A 26,916-nucleotide genomic window follows, 5' to 3' on the forward strand; every position below is an offset into this window, starting at 1 on the left:
TGATGTTATACTATGTAGCCAGCATTTGAGTAAGAATATATAATTATGTTGACCAAACCACACGCTAGAAATTGAAGGGACGACGACGTTTCGGTCCGGCCTGGACCATTTTCAAGTACATTCACTTCCTTTCCTACCATCATCCTCTTCAGAAAAATATTCTTGTTTTTCTTCCTCCGCGCTCTACGCATCAGCGACCCTCAGGTTATTGATTCTGAAATTTCCTTTATCAACAAATCATTCTCTCGCCTTGGTTACCCGTTTTATTTTATCAACTGTGTCTATTCTCAAGCTAAACGAAATTTCTTTCATCCTAAAACCTACTTCCAACACAATTAGCACTGCTCTGCCTTCCCTTCATTTCTGAACTTAAAACTCCTACTAATACCTTTCGTCCTCTTGACATAAATCTCGCCTTTCGACAAACTAACACACTTCATAGCAATGTAGTTCACACTGCTCCTCCTGCTTCTAATGCTGCTGGTGTCTACTCTATTCGCTGTTCGTCTTGTCCTCTCCAATACTTTGGTGAAACTGGCCGAACACTAAATGACAGACAAAAGGAACGCAAAAGAAGAGTTAAGTCCGCAGACACAAGCAATGCTCTCTTCTGGTTGATACCTGGTTGATACCTGGTTGATGGGGTTCTGGGAGTTCTTCTACTCCCCAAGCCCGGCCCGAGGCCAGGCTTGACTTGTGAGAGTTTGGTCCACCAGGCTGTTGCTTGGAGCGGCCCGCAGGCCCACATACCCACCACAGCCCGGTTGGTCCGGCACTCCTTGGAGGAATAAATCTAGTTTCCTCTTGAAAATGTCCACGGTTGTTCCGGCAATATTTCTTATGCTTGCTGGGAGGACGTTGAACAACCGCGGACCTCTGATGTTTATACAGTGTTCTCTGATTGTGCCTATGGCACCTCTGCTCTTCACTGGTTCTATTCTACATTTTCTTCCATATCGTTCACTCCAGTACGTTGTTATTTTACTGTGTAGATTTGGTACTTGGCCCTCCAGTATCTTCCAGGTGTATATTATTTGATATCTCTCTCGTCTTCTTTCTAGTGAGTACATTTGGAGGGCTTTGAGACGATCCCAATAATTTAGGTGCTTTATTGCGTCTATGCGTGCCGTATATGTTCTCTGTATTCCCTCTATTTCAGCAATCTCTCCTGCTCTGAAGGGGGAAGTGAGTACTGAGCAGTACTCAAGACGGGACAACACAAGTGACTTGAAGAGTACAACCATTGTGATGGGATCCCTGGATTTGAAAGTTCTCGTAATCCATCCTATCATTTTTCTGGCTGTCGCAATATTTGCTTGGTTATGCTCCTTAAACGTTAGGTCGTCAGACATTATTATTCCCAAATCCTTTACATGCTGTTTTCCTACTATGGGTACATTTGATTGTGTTTTGTACTCTGTATTATGTTTAAGGTCCTCATTTTTACCGTACCTGAGTACCTGGAATTTATCACTGTTAAACATCATGTTGTTTTCTGATGCCCAGTCGAAAACTTTATTAATATCAGCTTGAAGTTTTTCAATGTCCTCAGCCGAGGTAATTTTCATACTGATTTTTGTGTCATCTGCAAAGGATGATACGAACCTGTGACTTGTATTTTTGTCTATATCTGATATGAGAATAAGGAAAAGCAGCGGTGCAAGGACTGTACCCTGAGGAACAGAGCTTTTCACTGCACTTGGACTAGATTTTATATGGTTGACAGTTACTAGCTGAGTCCTGTTTGACAGAAAACTGAGTATCCAGCGTCCTACTTTACCGGTTATTCCCATTGACTTCATTTTGTGTGCTATCACGCCATGATCACATTTATCGAAAGCCTTTGCGAAGTCCGTGTATATCACATCAGCATTCTGTTTCTCTTCTAATGCCTCAGTGACTTTGTTGTAGTACTCAACTAGCTGTGAGAGGCACGATCTTCCCGCTCGAAATCCATGTTGGCCTGGGTTGTGAAGGTCATTGGTCTCCATGAAATTGGTGACCTGACTCCTAATCACTCTCTCAAATACTTTTATGATGTACGATGTTAGTGCAACTGGTCTATAATTTTTTGCCATTGCTTTGCTCCCTCCCTTGTGTAGAGGGGCTATGTCTCCTACTTTAAGTGCATCTGGTATCTCCCCCGTGTCCAAGCTCTTCCTCCACACTATACTGAGTGCCTGTGCTACCGGCACTTTGCCTTTCTTTATAAATATTGAATTCCATGAGTCTGGACCTGGGGCCGAGTACATGGGCATGTTTTCAATTTCTTTTTCAAAATTTAGTGCGCTCGTGTTTATATCAGTTATATTTACAGGGGTTTGAATATCCCGCATAAAGAAATTGTCTGGATCTTCCACCTTCATGTTGTTTATTGGAGTGCTAAAGATGTCCTCATACTGCTTTTTTAGGATTTCACTAATTTCTTTGTCATCCTCCGTGTATGAACCTTCTTTTGTACGAATAGGTCCAATACTGGCAGTGGTTTTTGCTTTTGATTTCGCATATGAGAAGAAATATTTTGGATTTTTCTTTATTTCCTGAATTGCTTTCTGTTCTAACTGCCTTTCTTCAGTTTCATATGAGTGTTTCAATTTCCGCTCGATTTCTTCAATCTCCCTATTTAAATTATTCCTTCTTTGACGGGAAATTCGTGTCTGCATAAGCAGTTCCGTTATTTTTTTCCTGCGTTTATAGTGTCGTCTGCGTTCTCTTTCTACGTTAGATCTCTTTCTGGCTTTCCTCAAAGGAACATGTTTCAGACAGACTTGATACGCTTCTGAAGTCAGTTTTTCTATTCCTTCTGTAGGACTTGTATTATTTAGAACAGTTCCCCATGGAATGTTTGTAAGTTCCCTGTTTATTATCTCCCAGTCTATCCTTTTATTATTAAAATTGAATTTACTGAATAGCCCCTCTCGCTTTATCAACGTTTTAGGTCTATTCTGAGTATTGATGGTCGTTTGCACTTCAATGAGTTTGTGATCAGAGTATGTGGTATCTGATATCGTAATGTATCTGATAATGTCTTCATTGTTCGTAAAGACCAGATCTAGAATATTATCATTTCTCGTTGGCTCCGATATCTGCTGATTGAGTGAAAATTTGTCACAGAATCTAAGTAGTTCTCTAACCTGTGGTTGGTTAGGTCCTGATAGATTTCCTGGTATAATATTATTGTTTGCTATTTTCCACCTGAGACTAGGCAAGTTGAAGTCACCTAGGAAGACAATATCAGGTATCGGGTTCTCCAAATTATCAAGGATATTCTCTATTTTGTTTATCTGTTCTGTGAATTCCTCAGCCGTTGCATCTGGCAGTTTGTATATTAGTATAATCACTAAATTTATTTTCTCTATTTTTAATCCCAGTACCTCTACCACCTCATTTGTAACGTTTAGGAGCTCCGAGCATACAAGGTCTTCCCTAATATACAGACCCACTCCTCCATGTGACCTAATTTTCCTATCACACCTGTATAGGTTATATCCTGGAATCCAGATCTCACTGTCCCACAATTCCCCTGCATGGGTTTCTGTGAAAGCTCCAAATACTGCATTTGACTCCATGAGGAGCCCATTTATGAACTGTACTTTGTTGTTTGTTCTTGTTTTCAGTCCTTGTATGTTGGCAAAGATGAATGAGGTTACTCTATTAGTGATAGTTTGAATGGGAGACTTTTTCGGCAAGTCCATTATTCGTGGACATAATGAGTTTGTTCTGACCAGTACTGATTGTTGTAGGGCAGTTTTCTGTCGTAGTTGTAGTTCCCTTTCGGTGGGTAATTGTATCTGTAATTCTGGAATGCAAGTGGATCTGGCATCCAGTTCCATACACTCTCCATGCTGCTCCTTTTGAATTCTCTGCCGGTCTGGTATAAATTTTTTTAGAGTTTCCTCCAAATTCATTATCCTGCTTGCCACTCGTTATGTAGCGTTCCGTGCCTTTCACGTGAAAGTGTGGGCAGCTGAGGTCATAGCATTTTCTGTCCTCCAGTGAGGTTTGGCACATGTCAGGATGGAAAAACCTACATATTGATCCAAATCGACACTCACCTTTCCTAAGCATATTTAAACATTTTTTGGGATGTTGGTAACTGCATTCTAATCCTTTCTTATTACCAGCATATCTATGTCTGCATATGCCCTTTGCATAAAATTTCCATAAGTCTGTCCTTCTGTTCTGAAATGCTCTATCGGGAACCGTCGTAGTGTCTGTACCTATCGAGCTGTCAGTGCTGTTGGTACACTTTCTAGTTTACTGTCATCTACATCCTGGCCTACTGAGTCAGAGTTTACAACTTCCTGAGCTTCAGCCTTAGTTTCATCCCTGACTATAGCCTCCGCCCCTTGTATATTAGAATTGTTGTTCCTTTCCCACTCCTTCTGGATGGCTGGTAGGCTTCCAATGAATGATGTTTTCCGATCATGCGTCATGTTATCTAGAAGGTTTTTTAAGATATTCCAAGCTGGCAGGTCATTTTTACACACCCAGAGCAAGTGGCCAGCTCTCAGTGCGTAGTGTTACTCACTCCTGTACAAGCCGAATGGAATCTAGTCTTACAGATATAACATTCAATTCCCGTTACCTTCGTCTTTAAGAAGTTGTTACAGTGGCCACAAATTTGTTTATTTACTCCCATACTGCCTTGTTTTGTTGTATATATCTATATATTTATAATATTATATGTATATTGTATATTTGTAACAATATATATGTATATATATTTATATGTTTAATATTTATAATATTATATGTATACCGTATATTTGTAATAATATGTATGTTATTTTGTTCAAACTTTATGGCAGGTACTTAGCGTAGGTAGCGAGGCTGGTCCCCCGGTCAGTACAGGTGACCTCTTGTGGCCCAGGTTGATGTCACCAGTTTCCAGTTACCCGATTTATAACCACTGATGCCGCCTCATGCTACTATTCTATATTTCTAGTATTCTATATTTATAATATTCACTTCCAACTTATATGTTGTTGTGATACCCGTTCCACATCACTGTTCCACGAATCACCGTTCACTATTTTTTTGTTTTTTCCTAATACACGCATGTACACAAAGCCTCGTTCACTGGCTCACACGCGGTCTCCCGTTTATTCTCTATTTAACACAAAGTTCTATTGTTAATGACTATTTTCAATTTTCCAGCGGGTCACTATGCACTTTGTTATGTCTGTAATCAGTAATCTTCTGGCATGTTAGAGATCCTAATCATCCAATTCATTGGTCTTCCACTAAAATAAACTTTCCTACCTCTACACAGACGCCGTCTTGTCGAATCGGCTCTGATACACAACCTAGTCCTGACTTTGTTGCTGTTGACTCTTCCCTTTCACAGTATGTATTCAAATGGCTTACACTTTCTAACAAACGTGACCTAACATAATCCTACCCTTCCTTTTATCTTTGTTTTTCTTTCTCTTACGATCCCTTTCTTATTCCTATTATTACACCCTTTATTACACTTTACCTTCCGTACCTTTTGCCTTGCTCTTATCTTCCTCTAAAATTTCCATCTCCTCATTTCTCTCTCTTGCCTACTTAATGCCCTTGCCTCCCGCGTCTCATCACAATCGACTTGATAATGGTCCAGGACGGACCGAAACGTCGTCGTCTCTTAAATTTCAAGTGAGTGGTTTGGTAAACATTTTTCAGCCACGTTATTATGACTCATCATCTGAATATATAATTATACATGAATAAATGGATCCAGATAATATGTGCATGGAGATAGAGATGTTATACTCACCTGACAATCACTGTAACGTCAGATTACAGGCCGAAGGCACAACTTGAGGATTCCTGAGGTCCCTTTCTGCCTCTTTAACTCAAACTTCAAGACATAGTCAGTAATGATTATAAATTGTCAGGTGAAGAGCATTGTAGTTGCATAAGTATATCAAGTTAATATTAGGGAGAGAGGTAAAGTGTTCAGTCAATCGCTCTTATACCGACCCAATAACAGGGATTTAAGTATCCATATGATGCAGACGAAGGGCTGCTCGCTGCTCCAGCCCATTCTCCCATACGTTTCTAACGTTCTAAACTGATGTACTAAATTACCTGAAATTACCCTACACGAGGACCCACTAACAGAAAACAGAGTACGAACATTTTGCGAGCCGCTACGATTTATTGTGCTTCAGTTTTTGGCCTAAGTAACTCTATGTCAAATTCCGATGTAATTTTGGAGCAGCAAGCTCCCATTCCTTAACATTTTCTATATTTACACATTTATCAGTGGTAAATGGTAAATAATTATTAATAATATTACTATTAACTTATTAATAATTATCTTGATAACATAATTCTTTATAGTTTGATAATAAATTTAATGTTCTTATAATTGTGATTATTGTGCAGCATTGAATTGTGTCAAATGTGGAAAGATTAGACTGTTTTAAATTTCAAATAATACAAATCGTGTTTGTCATGATTCAATTGTTGACTTTATTTTATTAACTAGGCTATCGTTCTGGTGTTAAAACTTCCAAATTCAAGATATTGTATTGTGTTGATATTATTTAATGGTAAAGCTTACTCTACCTGTTATTTCTCCCTACCATGTGGAAAAATCTTTCCCTCGTTAGAAACTTATAGAAAGAGTTTACAAGATTTTTGTCACTTATGCAGTTTCTCAAATTTTTATTGACAATAAAATTTTTATTACTTTATATAAAACAGTGGAAATATTTTTATCATAAATTGTAACCCACTTATTGAATACTTGACCCTAAAACAATTATTTAACTTAAAGATAAAAAGAGTAATTAATTGTTGGAGTAGTTGCCCAGTAGTATATGTTCTATATCTACTACTTCTATAGACAAACTGACTTTTAACTCTGGGAGGCAGTAAAGTTGCTAGCTTTCTCACTCCGTGTAGCCAAGTATACTTTAACAGACACGTTTAGCTAAAATAACAGGTAAGGTAGCATGTATTATATATACCTAATAACAATGAAACATCTCCAGGTATGTAGTATATTGCCAGCCACGAAAAACCCGTTACAAAGTATAATATTTCTGAAATCAGTGGTATACATCCGTCCCTTTACACCACAGCTGGAAATGTAGCAGAATTGCACCTTCAGCTGGTGTATGAAATTTCATGACAATTCTCTGTCGACCATTAAATTAAAGCTATATGGACATAGGGCACCTCTGTTCAATTACTTTATAATTCTTAAGGTATGGTAACTTTGCTTACGAACTTCCTATGATCTATTACGCTTGTCTCTGTGAATCACAAGAAAAACTATAACCTAATGCATGAAACATATCAAGACATTAGCCTAGTTTCTTGATACGTTATTACATAGACATATAAAAGGATTTGTATGTTATTCCAAATTAGGTACTAACATTTCAAAATGCTGCCAGCACAAATAAGAAATAAATAAAACATTCAATTTCCCATGTAAACTTAACACATTACATGTCTACTGGTCAATTTGCATATGCTGACTGTTTACTTAATCATAAACCTTCATTTGCATATTTAACATGCCACATGTGCTTTTGTAAGTAATCTGTTCTCATCTGGTGTGCAATTTCACCTACGTTAATGAACCTTTGTTATTTTAAATTATGAAGAACAGCCTTGTTCATAACATGATAACACATACCTTGACGAGTTGGATAAGTTGAGGACAGAGTAGATGGAAACAGGTAGGCAGTTGTCAGGTCAGCATGTGATGGATCAGCAGGTGATGGGTCAGTAGATGATGGATCAGCAGGCGATGAGTCACCAGATGATGGATCAGCAGGCGATGAGTCACCAGATGATGGATCAGTAGGTACCATGTCAGCAGGCAGAGTGCCAGCAGACAACGTTTCAACCGGCAGGATATCAGCAAGCACCGTGCCAACAGGCAGAGTGTTAGTAGGAATCATGTCAACTAACTCCATGTCAACAGTCACCATGTCAGCAGGTACTGTGCCATCAGGCACCATACTAACAAGCACGGTGTCAGAAGGGGCCTGGAGAGGCAGGGTGTCAGCAGGGGCCGGGAGAGGCAGGGAGTCAGCAGGGACCTGGAGAGGCAGGATATCAGCAGGGGTCTGGAGAGGCAGAGTATCAGCAGGGGCCTGGAGAGGCAGGGTGTCAGCAGGGGCCGGGACAGGCAGGGTGTGGACAAGAGACACCGTAGCAGCCATCACAATAAACAGCCGCAACACTGCAGAAGTCGTCACCAAACTCTGCCTCTTCCTTGCACTGTTAATCCTGACTTTCTTGTTGTGTTGTTTCCGGTGGCCATTGCGGTGGTGTTGACTCATCTTTGGCTCTGGCCACAACTGCTGCTGCTATAGAGTACTTATGGATGTGCAGCTTATTCCTGTGTTGCTGCTGCTGTTCTCAGGCACTGCTCTGTCGCCTGGTCTTGCAACAGCTGCTGTACTCATCAGATACTGCTCTTGCTCCTAGCAATGTTCTTCACTGTAATAGAAAAGAGATAAAATATTGCAATTAAAATCAAATTTGTATATAAAATCCAAATGCTTAAGTTATTGCCATGCAATAACGTATGCATTATATTTAAGTCTTTATTTCTTATTTCTTGCTGGAACCATTTAAACCTTCCTATTAGTTCCACTTTATACTATGACCATCCATTAATTAATAATTAAATCAATTATACATCATAAATAAAATTACACTAAATTAAATAATTTTTTAATATCTATTTTTTTAATTATCAGGGGAAAGCGCCAAGCTCTTACGAATTTATAGAGCTGGGAAGGGGTCAGGATAAGGATTTGGGATGGAACGGGGGGAAAGTAATGGTGCCCAACCACTTGGACGGTCGGGGATTGAATGCCGACCTGCATGAAGCGAGACCCACAATACCTGCCTGGCGAGTACATCCTCGCACCATGACCATCCATAACTTACTGGCAACAATGTTGTATCCACATTATTTTGTAAACATTAGTTACTCTCTCTCTCAACGTACCGGCGGCGTAAGTAGTGGATGGAGCGTGAGGAGGAGTATGTAAGTGGCAAATGGATTGGAGCCAGTGAGCGGGAGGCACTCTAGGTCAGCGGTCAGGGTAGGCAAGGTGTGGCTACACAGGACTCCAGTAGAGGCAGCGAGTCACAGACGTGACCTCAAGTGCAATATGAGACGGTCAGTGTTAGGCCTCATTTATTGTGAGAACACTGTTGACATGTTGATCGGAAGTGGTTTGGGAAGGATCAATACTAAGAGGAGGTTGAATAAAAGAGACGCCAGCAATGTGGCATATTTCATTCTGCAAAGGACCATGATGCTGGTGGTGGTGTGGACCTGGTATGGTGAGGACCATGATGCTGGTGGTGTGGACCTGGTATAGTGAGGACCTTGATGCTGGTGGTGTGGACTTGGTATGGTGAGGACCGTGATGCTGGTGGTGGTGTGGACCTGGTATGGTGAGGACCGTGATGCTGGTTGTGTGGACCTGGTATAGTGAGGACCTTGATGCTGGTGGTGTGGACCTGGCATGGTGAGGACCGAGATGCTGGTGGTGGTGTGGACCTGGTATGGTGAGGACCATGATGCTGGTTGTGTGGACCTGGTATAGAGAGGACCTTGATGCTGGTGGTGTGGACTTGGTATGGTGAGGACCGTGATGCTGGTGGTGGTGTGGACCTGGTATGGTGAGGACCATGATGCTGGTGGTGTGGACCTGGTATAGTGAGGACCTTGATGCTGGTGGTGTGGACTTGGTATGGTGAGGACCGTGATGCTGGTGGTGGTGTGGACCTGGTATGGTGAGGACCGTGATGCTGGTTGTGTGGACCTGGTATAGTGAGGACCTTGATGCTGGTGGTGTGGACCTGGTATGGTGAGGACCGAGATGCTGGTGGTGGTGTGGACCTGGTATGGTGAGGACCATGATGCTGGTTGTGTGGACCTGGCATGGTGAGGACCATGATGCTGGTGGTGTGGACCTGGTATAGTGAGGACCTTGATGCTGGTGGTATGTACCTGGTATGGTGAGGACCGTGATGCTGGTGGTGTGGACCTGGTATGGTGAGGACCATGATGCTGGTGGTGTGGACCTGGTATGGTGAGGACCGTGATGCTGGTGGTGTGGACCTGGTATGGTGAGGACCTTGATGCTGGTGGTGTGGACCTGGTATAGTGAGGACCATGATGCTGGTGGTTGTGTGGACCTGGTATGGTGAGGACCGTGATGCTGGTGGTGGTGTGGACCTGGTATGGCGAGGACCATGATGCTGGTGGTGTGGACCTGGTATGGTGAGGACCATGATGCTGGTGGTGTGGACCTGGTATGGTGAGGACCATGATGCTGGTGGTGTGGACCTGGTATGGTGAGGACCATGATGCTGGTGGTGTGGACCTGGTATGGTGAGGACCATGATGCTGGTGGTGTGGACCTGGTATAGTGAGGACCATGATGCTGGTGGTTGTGTGGACCTGGTATGGTGAGGACCGTGATGCTGGTGGTGGTGTGGACCTGGTATGGCGAGGACCATGATGCTGGTGGTGTGGACCTGGTATGGTGAGGACCATGATGCTGGTGGTGTGGACCTGGTATGGTGAGGACCATGATGCTGGTGGTGTGGACCTGGTATGGTGAGGACCATGATGCTGGTGGTGTGGACCTGGTATGGTGAGGACCGTGATGCTGGTGGTGTGGACCTGGTATGGTGAGGACCTTGATGCTGGTGGTGGTGTGGACCTGGTATGGTGAGGACCGTGATGCTGGTGGTGGTGTGGACCTGGTATGGTGAGGACCATGATGCTGGTGGTGTGGACCTGGTATGGTGAGGACCATGATGCTGGTGGTGTGGACCTGGTATGGTGAGGACCGTGATGCTGGTGGTGTGGACCTGGTACGGTGAGGACCTTGATGCTGGTGGTGTGGACCTGGTATGGTGAGGACCATGATGCTGGTGGTGTGGACCTGGTATGGTGAGGACCATGATGCTTGTGGTGTGGACCTGGTATGGTGAGGACCATGATGCTTGTGGTGTGGACCTGGTATGGTGAGGACCATGATGCTTGTGGTGTGGACCTGGTATGGACTCAGCCGAGTTAGCTGCGTATTGGTTCAACATGTCCAAGTGGTCGCGACTCACACTCACCGAGCAGCCAGCCGATGTCCCGTGGTGAACTCTGTGATTGGTTGGTTGTGAGTGTGAGTGACTGACATTTGGCTGGTGATTTGAGAGAGAGTTGAGGTGGTCTCCCAAGAGTGGATATTTAAAGATTGGGTAATTAGGATTTAGGATATGACCAGCGGTGGCTGGTGTAGATCTGGGTTTATGGGTTGGTGTATCAACTTGTGATATACATTGTGTATATAGTTCAAATGCAGAATATTTATACCTAGTGGCGTTTAGTTAACCCCTGTGATCCCTTGTCACTTTGGAGGCAATTCCCAATTCAAATTCCCGTCAGTACAGTGGCTAGTTCTGCACTCTCACAGTGCATAGTCACAGTACGAGAACGTTCCCCTCTATAGAGATATAAATAAAAATCTAAGAAGGCACCTAAATAGTCCGAAGTAGATATTATGACTGGAAAGCATTTTCTATAATCTGTGGTAAATGTAGAAAACTCAATGTGACAAAATATGAAATTAGAGGAAAAAGTTAAAAAAAAAGTATTTTTAGAACACTGGTAATTGAGAGAAAGCGTGGACGGCTCGTTGACTGTGGTGGCTGGCGTGTAGCAAAGAGGGATCTCCGTATGGTCACCCTCTGCACCGGGATCTCCCCGCTGTCGTTGGCAGCTAGGTGCGGTGACGTTGTTTAACATATCTGTAGTGCTCTTTTATGTGATAGTTAGGTGTAGGATGCACTCTTTTGTTTTTACATGGCCCAGTGGCGGCTGGCAATAATTGTTGACTGTTCCATCCATTCTAGAGATTGTGTTAACTTGAATTGAGGTTCATTCTTATGCACCTGTCATATTATTACCTGTTATTGAAGTTGCTGTATCACATTACTAACTATCAAGAACCTTATTTACGTATGTGAAGTGCTGTTAGAATATATGAATTGGGTATATCAAGTTGTGGAAAGATTACAAAGTAATCCATTCCATTCACCTGGACATCCACAGTGTGGATGGCAATTTATATTACAAATTAATGTAACTTATGTGCCTATATCCCAGATTTTGTGGGACCATTAGTCAAAGTTAATACCAAGTCTTTTAAATAACACCTCAATTGTAATAGTGATTTTGTAAAGCAACTTTAAGACCAATAAATAAAAGTCTTTTGTAATTATGGAAACAATTATTTTCCTTTGTATCCCATAATATTGTTGGGCCCCTAGGAGAGGGAGGTGTATGTTCCCACTCAGGTATGTTTGATATATTATTTACAATTATGGCTATTATAAAGCAGACTCTGGAGTTCTTTCAGATATTATGCAGTAAAGGACGGGTTTCGATAGTTTGTTCTTCAGTGCATGGCTTAAAAGCTGGTGGCCTTACATGGCAGTTTGTGGTCTCCTTTGGGTATGATGATAGATGGAATTACTGGTGTCAATTTCACTTTGCCTCAGATCATCATACTATCATGCAAGAGGAGCCACACATCTATGGCTCATCCAATAAAATCAGCAGACTTCTAGATGTTACTACTGCTCGGCTTAGACTCGGTTACAAGTATCTCTGGGAATTCTCATTCTCTGCTGATGTAGACCTGACCAAATGTAAACTGTGTCAACAAGATTATTCGCACACCCTCCGTCACTATGTGATGGAGTGCGAAAAGATACGTGAATTTAGAGACAATTCTATAACCAATGTTCCAGCGATGTGTCAATATTTAATTCAAAATGATCTGCTACCAGAAATTTTAGCCAAATATCCCCAGTTTGCTAACTGTAGTTAGTAACTAAGTGATTGTAACCTATCCACCGCTGCCCACTGGATGGGGGGCGGTGTGCAGGACAAACATATAAATTTTGACACTAGCTCTCCACATATGTCAGTTGCTTAATTTAGAACCTGTACTTGAGGTCGATCTCGAACCCATTGTTGATGTGATGACTTATATTGAATTTTGTAACTAGCTCATCAATATTGTAACTTGCTTAGCTAAATGAATTGTGGGGTTCAGTCTCTGAGCCCATTATGTGCCTCTGTAACCCTTTCCACTACCGCCCACAAGATGGGTATGGGGTGCATAATAAATGAACTAAACTAAACTAACTCCTTTGGGTATCTAATGTGGTACCCATTAGCACATTAGGTGCCCTTGCGTGGACTGGTAAGTCCATGTAAGCATTGGCCGGTAGGGTTACGCTACCACATTTCTTATTTGTATGTCAATCTGGGTGACAGATCGTAATGCATCACTTTGTGAAAATTCCTTGCCAAACTCCCAAGCCGTTTTGCGTCATATGGGAAAAAAATTATTACTGGATATTTATGACTTGCTAACCTCAGTTCAGTGTGCTCTGTGCAGCATAAATCATGAGTTTATCTTACCTAACCAAGGGGCTAGTACACGGTGCCTACTCAAAATCATTATCCTCAGGCAAATTTTCTTGCCTAGCACATACTTTGAGTAAATCTTCTGTGTATTGAGGAAGGATTGGTAAATCTCGATTGAATTTTATGCTAACTAACATAATTTTTTTTAATATGTGGCAAATGTGAGGTAATGAGTTTCTGATTAGAAAATCTGTACATATCGCCTCCATAAAAAATTATGGGTAGACATATTTAAATTTTTCAATAAAGTTAGAAATTAAGTGAGATGATCATTATACTTGGCCTTACTATTCCGTTCAAACAGTAAACTATTCAAACTGCTAATTGAAGCTGCTCTGACCGCACGGCCTCTATCTTTGTTTACTGGTGATCTATATTACAAATCAGCGGCAGTCCTGGTGTGGTGTTCTTCTTTTCAACACCCGAGATTCTCCTGGGAAGAAGATTCTTCTTCTAGCATGTTTACACCATCACAAGAAAATCACCCGAACTCACCTTTGGTTATGCCAGATAATATATCTTAAACTGGTGACTGGAAACCAAAACCACGAGCTTAGTCTTACATATTCTCGAAGCTAATGCACCAAGCCTTAGTGCTATACTACACGAAGGTAAGAGCCAAATTGAGTTAGGGCCTCTATTAATAGTGAATCACATTAATTTTAGTATGATAGCCATTTGATACTGGTAGATATAGCCCTTCCAGTCATATTTTTTTATTTTGTAGCAATTATATTCGAGCTGGACTTTATTCTACGTTTTGCCGTCAAGTTATTTTTTCCCTTGGCCGCCCTGGGGGATGTGTCATGCTCGATTAAAGTTATAATTCTCGGTCAGACTTTAACCTGGCTGTGGTGAAGGATAGGTAACTATAAAGGTGTACCAGCTTTATATATTCCTTTTATGTTCCACATGTTCGGTTGTTACCATCGCGGAACAGGGAACTAACTTGATTGTAAAGTTTTTCCTATAAAAAGAATAATCGTATTTTAAGTCTTACTCAATTACGAAATTTGGTATAATATTTTCTTTTAAGAGGCATATTTATTATATTAATAGATATAATTTTTTTATTTTTTTATTGGAAGGCTAGTCGAATGCGACCCCTTAATAGTTTTTGTATTAACACATTTTGGTACATATGCATTTGTGCAGCTACCCTAGACAATATAAATAGAAGTATAGGGGTGTTAAAAAGATGTTACATGATGCTAAAAATTCCCATCACACAGGATGGTTTGTCATACAAAGGCATGTGATAAGTAATCTGCACTGGCAAACTCTGGGTGCATTATGAGGATAATATCATGAACACAAGAGTGAATAAGGTAGCAGTGATACTAAAAGTCTCCATCTCGCAGGAAAGTTAGTCATACAAGGCCATATGTTCAGTAGCCTGCACTGGCAAATTTTGGGCGCAATATGAGGATATCCTCAAGAACTCGAGAGTGTGTAAAGTAATTGCAAAGTTCCAGGTACCTCATACCAATGAGTCTGATAACTGGGCATTCCAGAGATTGCACCTGGAGTGCTGAGGATTGGGAGATCCGTCAGCTGCAGCCACCTGCCACAGGTAACGGTAACTCAACCTGATGCTGGTAACTACTGTGTCGCACAGCCTGGTGGACGTTTGTGCTGCACATAAATATAGGTTTCAGATCTGAAGAAATCATACCTTTTTATATTAGTGCTTTCAGGTCGTTGGGCGTCAGTAATTTTTTTCCTATCAGACCTGAGTGTCTGGAACAATATAGTTTTGACAGCAGAGATGGGGGGATAACTAGGTCTAATTCAACTTTATATTTGTTACACGCTAATATGGCTGCAATGTCTGTCTCATTATGATTGATTATATTTATGTGTGATGGTATCCATACAAATGAGATTCGAAACCCTTTACTCTGTGCAGCAATTAGGTCATTTATAATTGCTAGTATGAAATTGTTGCTGTCGATCTTCCAGGAGAAGTTTTCCATTGCTTGAAAAGCAGACTTTGAATCATAAAATATTATTGCTCCTCGGTTTCTTAATGTTCTGGTAGCTAGTTGTAGTGCCGCTAGTTTTGTTTGTGTGGGGATCATCCAGTTGTTTAACCTGACACCGATAGTCTGTGTGCAAATATCATTTCTATAGAACCTATATGCTGCTTCAGTCCGTCCAGTAGAAGATTGGACTGTGCCGTCGGTATAGAGACAGTACTCGTGAGATCTTAAATGTTCTATGGAGGAGGCAATTGTTTTAAGAAAAGCAAGATTCTCATTACCTTTCTTGGTGACGGGTGTGTATGATATTTGAATGGTGGGGTATAGATAAAGAGGAATATCAGAGTAGGTAGATTGCACTTTAACGGAATGTTGAGTTTGATGAGATTATAGGCAATTTTACTCAGCCATTTGTCATAAAAGGAGTGAATTTGTATGTTGGCACCTGACAATAGGGTGTTTACAGCACTGAATAATTTGTCTCTGAGCAATGCAGGAGATGTAGGGTCTCTCGTGACTTTAGGGTAAAAGGTAGTGTTGACTTGCATGATTCTCTCTAGTATGGTTGGAAGCTTCAGTTCTTCCCTCATGTTGATGAGTCTTGTGCATCTTGGGGCATCAAGAATTATCCTCATGGCTTCATTCTGTACTACTTCAAGTTTGTCCAACACGGAGGCGGGGAAGTTAATTAGGTGCAAGGCATGATAATCAACTAGAGATCTAACAAATACCATATAGAATAGTCTAGCATATTTATTATTGATACAAATATTCTTACCAGTAAGTGTTTTCAGTGTTTTTCAGTCTTTCTTTGACCCTACGACGTAGATCGTTTACAATGTCACTGTTAATACCAACTCCAAGGTATTTGTTCTGCCAACGCGTTTCAATATTCTGGTTGTTGACCTTGAAAGTTAGAGGGACACGAATTTTCTCATGGGGATGGAGAGCTCTGGATTTAGTTATATAGAAAACAAGATCACATATAATGCTTTTCACAGCAAGTGAATCAAGTAGAACTTGCAGTCTAGTTTGAGTATTTGCAACAATGAATATGTCATCAGCATAACAGATGATGGCTTCGTCAGGTAGTGTGGGAATATCAATTGTTAATTTATGTATCAGAACAGTGTTGGGCTAAGCACTCCACTCTGGGGAGTACCCAACTCAAAAAGTGCACAATGTTTACTTTTGACCCCCCCTTGGAAAGGACTGAGGCGGTTCTATTACTCAGGTAATATCAGCAGTCTTGAGCCATATCAGCAGTCTTCCCTTATCTCCAAAAGAAGAAAGAAGACACCTCCTGAAGACAGACTATCTCTACCTGAATGAAGAAGCACCGCTACTGCCGCCTTTCTGACCCGTCTCCCAGCCTAGTCAGATGTTGGGTTGTTTTCAGCATCGACCAAAGACACGCAGCTGGGTCAAGCCATGACACTTTCTCTTCAACTTCAGCTTTTCCTCTCACCGACTTCTCTTCAGCTGTCCCCATTTCAAGGCTCGCCGCATGGGCATCTTCTCCTGTATTATTGGATTGGTTTGGATTATTTTAATATTATTTCTGTTTGCTGTATCAAAACCTGTTTGGAGGTCAATAAATGAGGCCTGAGAGCATGGCCCCCTCTGTAATAAAATATTCAGCAAAGCAAGTTTGTGTACTTCTTCCAAGAAAGAAATCATTCACGCTAGGAGCAAGGTGAGGCCTAATTCGAAACATTAGTCTGTCGAGTATAATCTTCTCAAGAACTTTACACTTGCACGATGTCAGAGAGATGGGTCTGAATTTTTGTGAATTAGGCGCTTGGGTATGGGTATTATGAGTTCCTGTGTCCAGCGGTCAGGTAAGACACCCTGCCTTAGACTTTGATTAAACAATTCTAGCAAAGGACTGTTTGGCAGCACAGCAAGTATTCTCCTGGTATTGTATGTTATGCCATCCTCTCCAGGAGAGGTATATCTTCAGGTTATCTTGAGATGATTTCGGGGCTTTAGTGTCCCCACGGCCCTGTCCTTGATCAAGCCTCCACCCCCAGGAAGCAGCCCGTGACAGCTGACTAACTCCCAGGTACCTCTTTACTGCTAGGTAACAGGGGACAACAGGGTGAAAGAAACTCTGCCCATTGTTTCTCGCCGGCGCCCGGGATCGAACCCGGGACCACAGGATCACACCTTACTTTTAGTAAGGAGGTAGCCTTACTTTTCTTGAGTGCATTTTTTATTTCAGCGGTGGTTATATCATAGTTATCATCTGGCCCTATTTCACTTCAATATTTCAATATTGAAGTTACGATTTATTTTGGTACTAGCCAGACGGTCTTGTACATCTTGGGGCAGACTGTTTATACTGGCAGTGCTCGCATATTATTATAGCAGCATGTCGGCATAGTCTACAGGTGAATGGTGATCAAGTTGACGACTTCTAGGATGAGAAATCCTTTTAATTAATTTTATTCCACATTTGGGATGAGGATGTTGCCTTGCAAAAACTGTCCACAGTGCTGGTTATACACCTGTTCCTTTAGCTCTCTAAACTCTCGGCTGGCATTAAGAAATGTGTTGAGGGTGTCAGCTTTTTATGTGTTTTATACTGCTCAGCTTAAGTGAGAACTCTGTCATGCAGGGGCTTAAGGCGTGAGTCAGTGAACCACCTCAATCCCTTCCTCGCTGTTTTGGGTCTTGTGGATTTTACAATATTGTCATAAAAATCGGTAACTTCAGTGACCAGGTCCACATAGGTCCTCACTTCAGTGACCAGGTCCTCACTTCAGTGACCAGGTCCTCACTTCAGTGACCAGGTCCTCATAGGTCCTCACTTCAGTGACCAGGTCCTCATAGTTCCTCACTTCAGTGACCAGGTCCTCATAGGTCCTCACTTCAGTGACCAGGTCCTCATAGGTCCTCACTTCAGTGACCAGGTCCTCACTTCAGTGACCAGGTCCTCACTTCAGTGACCAGGTCCTCACTTCAGTGACCAGGTCCTCACTTCAGTGACCAGGTCCTCATAGTTCCTCACTTCAGTGACCAGGTCCTCATAGGTCCTCACTTCAGTGACCAGGTCCTCATAGGTCCTCACTTCAGTGACCAGGTCCTCACTTCAGTGACCAGGTCCTCATAGGTCCTCACTTCAGTGACCAGGTCCTCATAGGTCATCGCCTCAGTGACCAGGTCCTCATAGGTCCTCACTTCAGTAACCAGGCCCAGCAATGACGGTAGTAAAACAGTAGGAGTTATACCATTCAGAAATGCAGTATTTGAAGTGTATGTGTAAACTTTCAGGGATATTGATTATTTCTCTTTTAAAAATTTGGGGTTTGACATTATTTATGGTGTATGAACTAGGGATGGCAAAATGATCACTAACTAATTTGTGAACAATTGATCCATTGACAGCATTATCGATGAGACCGTGACCAGTGACATAATCAAGTCTACAACCTCTGGGGAGTGTGACGTTAGATGAGTTAAAGTTGAATACTGACATGTTATTGTCTCAAAGATATTTAACAAAAGCCTAACCATTTCTATTTGTTTTGGTCTCATCCGAGCTAGTGTGTCAGGTTACCTTGAGGATACCTGATGTATGGCATTAAAATCATCCATCTCAATGGTTTGAGGGCTGCTGGTGATTTTTGGAAGACAAACTTCGACCATTTGATCGCACCTTACATATACATTAACTAAGTTAATAAAGCTGGTTGCTGTAATAGTCTGAAACTGCTGATAATATGAATTGTCACTTCTGTGGTTTTTAACAGGTTTACCTTCTAGATTACTTTTAACATACGTTAAGATACAGACATCATGTGAACCAACATGTGAGAATACTACATAATCTGAGAATTTGGGTGGTGTTCTGTTTTTTGTACTTGCAGTGTATAGTTCCTGCAGGCACAGTACATCAGTGTTGTTGGCACCAGCGTACATCATTAGATCAAACAGCCGCCTGCGCACGCTTCTCACATTCCACGTGAGAAATTTTTGTGATTCTGTCGTGAGTAATATTGTTCATGAACTTGACGAAGAGAAGTATTTACAAGGCTCACAAGTTGCAGACTATTGCTTACAAGTGACACTTTTTCAGGGTCAATAATATTAAAGAGATCTCTCATTTGTGTAATGGCCAGTTGATTGTCTTCACCTTTCCTAGCTTTTATAAGCATGTCTGAGATTATTATCCGTGGTATATAATATTGATGCTATTAACTGGAGATAGTGAAGACACTAACGCCAGATGTAGTGAATGGTTAAATGTACTTCTGGAGTTGGTGATGACACTAGCGCCAGATGTACAAGTGACCTCAGTCAGAAAGCACGGCACTAACAACAAATAAATGCTGTAATGACAGCATATTATTGTAAGACTGCACAGGGAGGCATAGAGCCGCTGCCGGAGCTCAAAACCTTGGCACTCCTTACCACTGAGTCATGGAGCTTCCGTAACTACTGAAGGTAGTTGTCAGAGTAGCTCATAGGTGTCTCACACTAATCATTTATTGATGTGTGTGGGCTATGAAAATGATTCGAGTCCAAAGTATCCAGAGCAACACCTTTGATCACTTTCAAGCGTAAGGGCAGAGTCAATAATTCGTACAAGGGTCTTAGAAGGTATGAACATAAAGGCACTTGTAGTTTCAACAATAACAATTTAATAATAAAACTCAATACTAGTGATACAAGACAAGAATAGTTTAACATTGCGTTAAAGCCCGGCGTGGCGGTGTCAAATCTAGGCAAATCTGAAGAAACGCACTTTCGGTTCAGACCGCTCGCGGTGCCAACAATAACTACACTTAACACAGTGGGCGACCACTCCAGACGCAAGTGGCAGCTCGTCACGACTGCGGCAAACAATAATAACAACACAAATAAAACAACAGGCAGACCAGTCACTGAGACCCGCCTTCCGTGCAACACTCAAGTAATTACGTTAAGGCTCGCTTCTCAAGACGGAAGTCAAGCAATCAATTACGTTAATACACAAAGACAGACTGATGACACTTGATCAAATCAATTATATTACGTTATTTAGTAAATCCAATTACGTTAATCTGTCTTCAAGACAGTCACATCAAACAAGGTAAATTACGTTAATAACACTCTGTCAACACAGACAGTCAAGCAATCAAAAGAACTCAATGAAGTCAAACAACAACTTCCTGGTAATTAGCAATCCCTGAGTAATCGCTCAAGGTCCTGTCAAACTTGACAGTTCAACTTAACTCACATTAACGCTAGACGATCACTGAGACCGCTTGACAAACATTGATTAGTCAACACAATTGCTAATCACCTCTCATTAATAATGATGTTAAGTAAATTACAATAACTCTATGACACTAACTTCACAATAATGAACACTAAGTAACCCTGACTTTCCAATAATGAACACTACGTCACAACAACACTGGGTCACTAGACCAACACAAAACAGTGCACAATTCAGTGCTTAACAACAGCACTGAACACCACAACACACTGACACTTATGTCAATAAAAGGATTGAATACAATAATAGTACAATAACACTCTTATTTAAAATCACTGCATGTGTAAATGTGTTAAATATAGTGTAACACCGGTACTGGCATCTGCAGGCAAATGCACCTCCGCCACCATTGTAGATTACAACGCAACCGGAGCGACCCCCGCCGTCGCCGGAAGATTCACAGTCGTCAAACTCGCCAACATCAGCCCATGCAGCAGAAGCCGGGCGATCCGACGCTTGTCGTAGAACAGCAGCATCCTCAACCACATGGGGAACCAGGCCAGGCACAGGATGAGGCGCTGTATCCATCCCAGCACCCATCACAGCCAGGACACTAGGCGAGGATGCAGGGCCAGGCGCAGCAGCAGAAGACGCGGGAGAGGAAGACGGCGATGCCTCGCAGTGACCACCAGGAATGCCCATAGGAGCAGCAGGAACTGCGACAGGAGCAGGAATATCAACTGACGGCACTGCAACTCCCAGAGTAGGGTCCACAACAACCGGAGGAATGTCGGGCGGCACAGGGGGAGCTGCATCTTCTAACGGGTTGCTCACTTCCTCACCTCCAGAGTCCTCTTCCAGCGGGAGTGGCGGGAAATCCTCTTCCTTGAACATGTTCACGGGAGCAGTCGCAGCCTCAGTGCATCCGGCAGCTTGATGCCCCAACAGGCCACAACGAAAACAAGTTCGTGGTTGCCGGGCATAGTACACCCGGACATAGTACCCTAAAAGCCGGACAGAAGATGGAATGTCCGACTGCAGGCGAATCCCTAGGGTACGAATGTTGGCCCTCATACCCGTAAACTTGCCAGAAGACAGCGTGGGCGTCTACATACTAACGACGGCACCAAACCGCTGGAAGAAATGCCGGAGGAGGGTCTCGGGAAACTCCATGGGGGCCCCATGGACACTCACATACGTCATGGCACCGCTACGATCTGTAATGGCCACAGATCCGGTGCCATCCTTCCGCAGCAAGGTACGCCCCTCGTACCTTCGGAGAAAGACACGGTACACCACTTCTCCAACAAACTTTATAACTACACGGTGAGCAGTTACCAGCTCAACACCGAAGATGTCCATTACCGGGATACAGAGAGCATGTCACACATGACAAGCTCCACCACAGGGTATCCCGCATGCCCAGTAAACCCCAATCCCATGGAGTTGACCCTCACAGCATGGGAAAGATGATGTCGGCCATAGCAAACGTGCCATATCAACACCAATCTGGAGGGAACAGCAGGGAGGGTAGATACACCTACATGCCCTGCAGACTAAAGCGGCAAACACCCCAACTACCAGAGAGGCCAGGCGACACGTCCATACCTTACGGCTGCTAGGGTGCAACTCATGCACAGTAATAAAATTTGTAAAATATAGTGTACGATGACAAACACACTTAAGGTTCAGTTACAGTTATCACACAGCTGTAATAGGCCTTTACCTATTGTGCTTCCTCGGGGAATCGAACTTTTTCCTGTGGGGGGATTATGAAGAATAAACACCGATCGGCTGACTGGGTCAACACAAGGAATTTGGCACTTGAGACGAATGATACAGTGAAATAATAGTTTTCGTATTCACTTTGATTGTACCGGTATATTCCACACTCGGCAAAAATTCCCACACTCACTATGACCTTGATTGTACTGGTATAATCCACACTTGGCAAAAATTCACACTCACTATGACCTCTGTTGATTGACGACAGAAGGCGGAATAAGGAGAGCAGGGTAGCCACAGGGTAGAGAAACGATAGGCAGAGTTTCTTTCACCCTATGCCCCTGTTACCTAGCAGTAAATAGGTACCTGGGAGTTAGTCAGCTGTCACAGGCTGCTTCCTGGGGTGTGTGTGTGTGGGGTGTGGAAAAACTAGTAGTAGTAGAAACAGTTGATTGACAGTTGAGAGGCAGTCCAAAAAGAGCAGAGCTCAACCCCCGCAAGCACAACTAGGTGAATATGTGAGGAGGAGTAAGGAGAGTGGGGTAGCCATGTGGGGTGGAATAAGGAGAGTGGAGTAGCCACGGGAGGTGGCAGAGACTGCCTCGGACAACGAGGGGTGACGAGATGGTGTAGCCACGAGACACTAAGGCCTAGAATCGCCTGGCTCCCATACTGATGAATTCGGGAGCGAGCTTATAAATGTACACCGGGTATATACTTTAGCGTGAGTTTTTTGAAGGTTGACTGAATGCATGCTGAAATAACTTTGGGGCACCACGTGGTAAGTGCACGAGGTGAACAGCACGGTGGACGAAATAATCAGAGTCCACACTCCCCAATATTTTGAATATCATTGCTGAATCTTTACTCAAACACAAGGAATCGCATTACTCGATCCCTTCCACACAGTTTACTTAGCGATATGGTGACGGATCGCACGGTACTCAGCCGATAAACACTTATACTTGGCTACAGTCCAGTTGCACCTGTGGACTGTGTACCAGCCGTCACACGTGTGACGGCCGGTATTTCTATCTTGTATCTTTGTTATGTGACATCTACCAGCGCCCTGCGATTACCGGATTCAGCGACGGTAACGTGAGGGAGGGTAGATTCATTTAAGCTGGCTGAACTGTGATGTAGACAGGCAAATTACCGGAACAGGACAAACCACGTCTACACAAGACAACGCTGGAGTTCAGAATGAGGTTTCTCTAGGCAGGAAATCTTGAGGCCGCGTGCGTCCCTTTGGTGGTGAAACGGCCAATCAGGTTCGAGCATCGTGTAGGCACAGGTGCTGCGACCAATGGCAGAGAACATGCCGATGACGTGACGTCACGATCTAGGGACCGTTACCCCAAGACAAGTGCATGCCTCTCTCTCTCTCTCTCGCTCTGTCTCTGGGAGACCAGAGACCAAAATTCAGGCTGATCCTGTAACTATTGATCCAGAAATGCTACAGCAACGATCGTTACTTTTCTGGACAGCTGAGGGTGTCTGCTTTCCAAAGACACCAAATTTCGACCTTCTATCTGCCATATTAAGAAAGATATTACTTTGTGCACACTTGTGCACTCTCTGGGGATTTCTAAGGTCAAAATGGCGATTTTCTACTTCTATCAACTATGTGCAAGCTAACTCAGAGATGCAATCTCAGACAATGTCACATTCATCATGATTCATGGAGGTACAAGAGGTATTGTTTGGAATGAGTTCTTGAGTGCATTTTTTTATTACAGTTAAGACACATGGGTTTTCATTTGTTACACTCGCCACAGCGGTACTTTCAGCCCCAGATGAGGCGTCAATATTTGCTTAAGAGGTATCAACACTTACATCACTTGAAGGTATTTCATTAGATACTTCGCCATTCACTTCACACCTCGGGCTAGCGAGAATATCGATTGAACTTTGTTTCAAGTTGTCCATACACCTGAGTTCTTAGACAAAAAAGAAGTTGAGACTATTTAAAATTTCGCAAGTGTTTCTTGGAACTTATCGATGTTAATTTCCATTTTTCTCATGCGAGCTGATAGTTCCAACACCTCAATCTGCTGGCTGGAGTCAGACTTCCCAGTTAGGCCAGGAAAGGATGCCCAGCTCTTGGTGTCAGGAATGGTGAAGGGGCCATTCTGGGTTGCGAGTGGGCTGGTGTGGTGGTGGGATCGTCTCAGGTGGTGGGGCGGCTGGTGTGGTGGTGGGTTGCCACACTCTGCTGTACGGAGGACGACGCCTGTCACAGTCCTTGTGCCAGGCGGTCACACCTTCCGTGAGCACCTGGAACACTTGTGCTTGACGGTTGTGGATGTAGTTTCATCTGCCTCAAGAGCGTGGTCTTTATGGTATCTTTATCTTCGTGGTATTCTTTAGTTGGATGATTGGCTGCACATAAAACACAGGTGACTGGAGATCTAAAATGATTGGCTATGTGACCAAAGTGGTGACACTGATAACACATGACAGCTGAGGATACCCAGGGTGTTATGTGACAGGCTGGTTGGTAGGGGCCTAGAAAGTTGAAACGACTAGGGTACAGCGCTTCATTTTCCCAGACGATGACAATCTGTTTTAGTGACTTCCCCCCAGACTTGATTTGTCTTGCACTGTACACACCTGATAACTCTTTTGCACAGGAGATGTCAAGGTCAAGTGGTTAGAGACTGACACGGTATTCTTTGTACCTCCTAAAGACAGGCGTCGTCCTCCATACAGCACAGTGTGGCGACCCACCACCACACCAGCCCGCAGGAAAGTCGGCGTTTCTAAATGAGATGCCACCCACTTTACCTTGGAGTAGGGCAGAGATGGCGTTTTCATGGAAACTGGCTACATAGATGTAGGGTGAGGCGTGTCTAGGGCGTATAAGGTGTATGGGGTCAACAAAAGCACGAGGGTGATCACGGTTCATGCAAGAGTACCTCTTGTTACTGTTAACTTCAGGGGAAATGCCAGCCTTTCATATTTATCCCAGGTTGGTAGAGGAGGTTGTGTTCCGCCCTATGTGGGGGTGGCATTGGTCATCTTGACAGCAGTGTTGGCTTTCATGGTCTTTCTCTCTTTGCGTAAGGTATTCTGGCTTTTGTGGATAACAAAAGCAGTTTAATTCTTCTTCATCACTTGAGCTGACGTCCTCGTCATTCTGGGATGTAATGGGATAGAGTGCTTGTTCATACTGTACTTCAACTTCATACGGGGTGGGGGCTGAAGTGGACGCATATTCGTCTGGAGCATTTTGAAGAATGGCAAACGGGTCACTGTGGATGTCCCCAGCAGGCAGGGGAGTAGTAGCCATGATCACAAGAATCACAGCATGAAGCGATAAGACACGTCAGCTTTTACCATAGAGTAGCACCTCAGGCTATGGCTCGGACCCAGAGCAACAACAGGTGCTAATCATAATGCAGAAACAAAATGTGTAATTCAAACACCATGAGGAGGCACAACTAGGAGGCGGGTTACAGATTTTGATTGTTGCCGCCGGATGCGGCTAGTTTATTTTGCACCCCATACCCATCCTGTGAGCGGTAGCGCAAAAAGCATTACAGAGGGCACAAAAGGTCTTTATCAGAGCTCATCTTAGATTATTACATAAACAGTTTCATTTATCCTTCACACCTTATAGTTACAATGTCAGCTAGTTACAGAGAGAGTGCTATTTCAAGAGCTATACATTTACAATAAGTCATAATACATTAATGGTAGATCTTATCGCTAATACATAATAGTTTGACCAATGGAGATAGTCAAAGGGTAGCTTCTCTTTGTTATTAGTCTTCACAAGTCTACTTGTCTATTAGTCTACTTGTTTCTTCATCCCATATGTCGTTTAACTACTGGAAGCGAAATATGGATACAGTGCAAGGATTTCAGGTAATTTATTCATGGTAATAAGATAGGTTGCCATATCATAGAGAGTGAGCTTAGATCTATCTCTAAATGGCTCAACCTTACTACAATCCAAGATATAGTGTTCGAGTGTGTGTCCCTGTCTGTGTCCACACACTTTACACTTTACTTCATCTAGATCCCTATACAAGCCGAAATGCCAGACATACTTGTAGCCAAGTCTTATACGAGCTGTGATAACATCTGTTAGTCTACTTACTGTGTTACTTGCCCCATACACATGTTTTACTTCACACATTTCATTGTGATGAACAATGGACCTGCTAGTTCCAGTTTGCACAGTTCTACTTTCTTCAGATCCATCCAGGAGTTCGTGTCTAATGACACTTTTATTAAGGGACATATTTGATAACTCAAGATTCCGTTCAATACTGTCTTTATTTACTGCAGCCTTAGCAAGGGCGTCAACTTTGTCATGTTTCTGCAGGCCAATGTGAGAAGGAATCCACAACATTTTTATATATACCTTTTTGCTAAATATTCTTATATATCTACGTCTAGCTTCCAAGACAAGTACGTTATTACTTGATTGCAAACTGTTTATTGCTCGTAGTGAGGAAAGGGAATCGGAAGTAATTAAGCTGTCTACTTCAGTGTTGTCAATAATTTCGAGTGCTACCAGT

General features: G+C 42.8%; 1 protein-coding gene across 1 annotated transcript in view; it reads right to left on the reverse strand.

Annotated features, from left to right (window-relative positions):
- Positions 1-26,916, reverse strand: part of LOC123749091 (uncharacterized) — a 174,065-nt gene that overhangs the window by 80,134 nt on the left and 67,015 nt on the right. Inside the window, exon 2 of the mRNA XM_069321495.1 lies at positions 7,640-8,451. Within this exon, the coding sequence (XP_069177596.1) occupies positions 7,640-8,291 (652 nt within the window). The 5' untranslated portion in view covers positions 8,292-8,451. The remainder of the gene's footprint in view (positions 1-7,639; positions 8,452-26,916) is intronic.

Source organism: Procambarus clarkii, chromosome 9 (genome assembly GCF_040958095.1).
Source record: "Procambarus clarkii isolate CNS0578487 chromosome 9, FALCON_Pclarkii_2.0, whole genome shotgun sequence".
Classification (NCBI taxonomy): domain Eukaryota; kingdom Metazoa; phylum Arthropoda; class Malacostraca; order Decapoda; family Cambaridae; genus Procambarus; species Procambarus clarkii.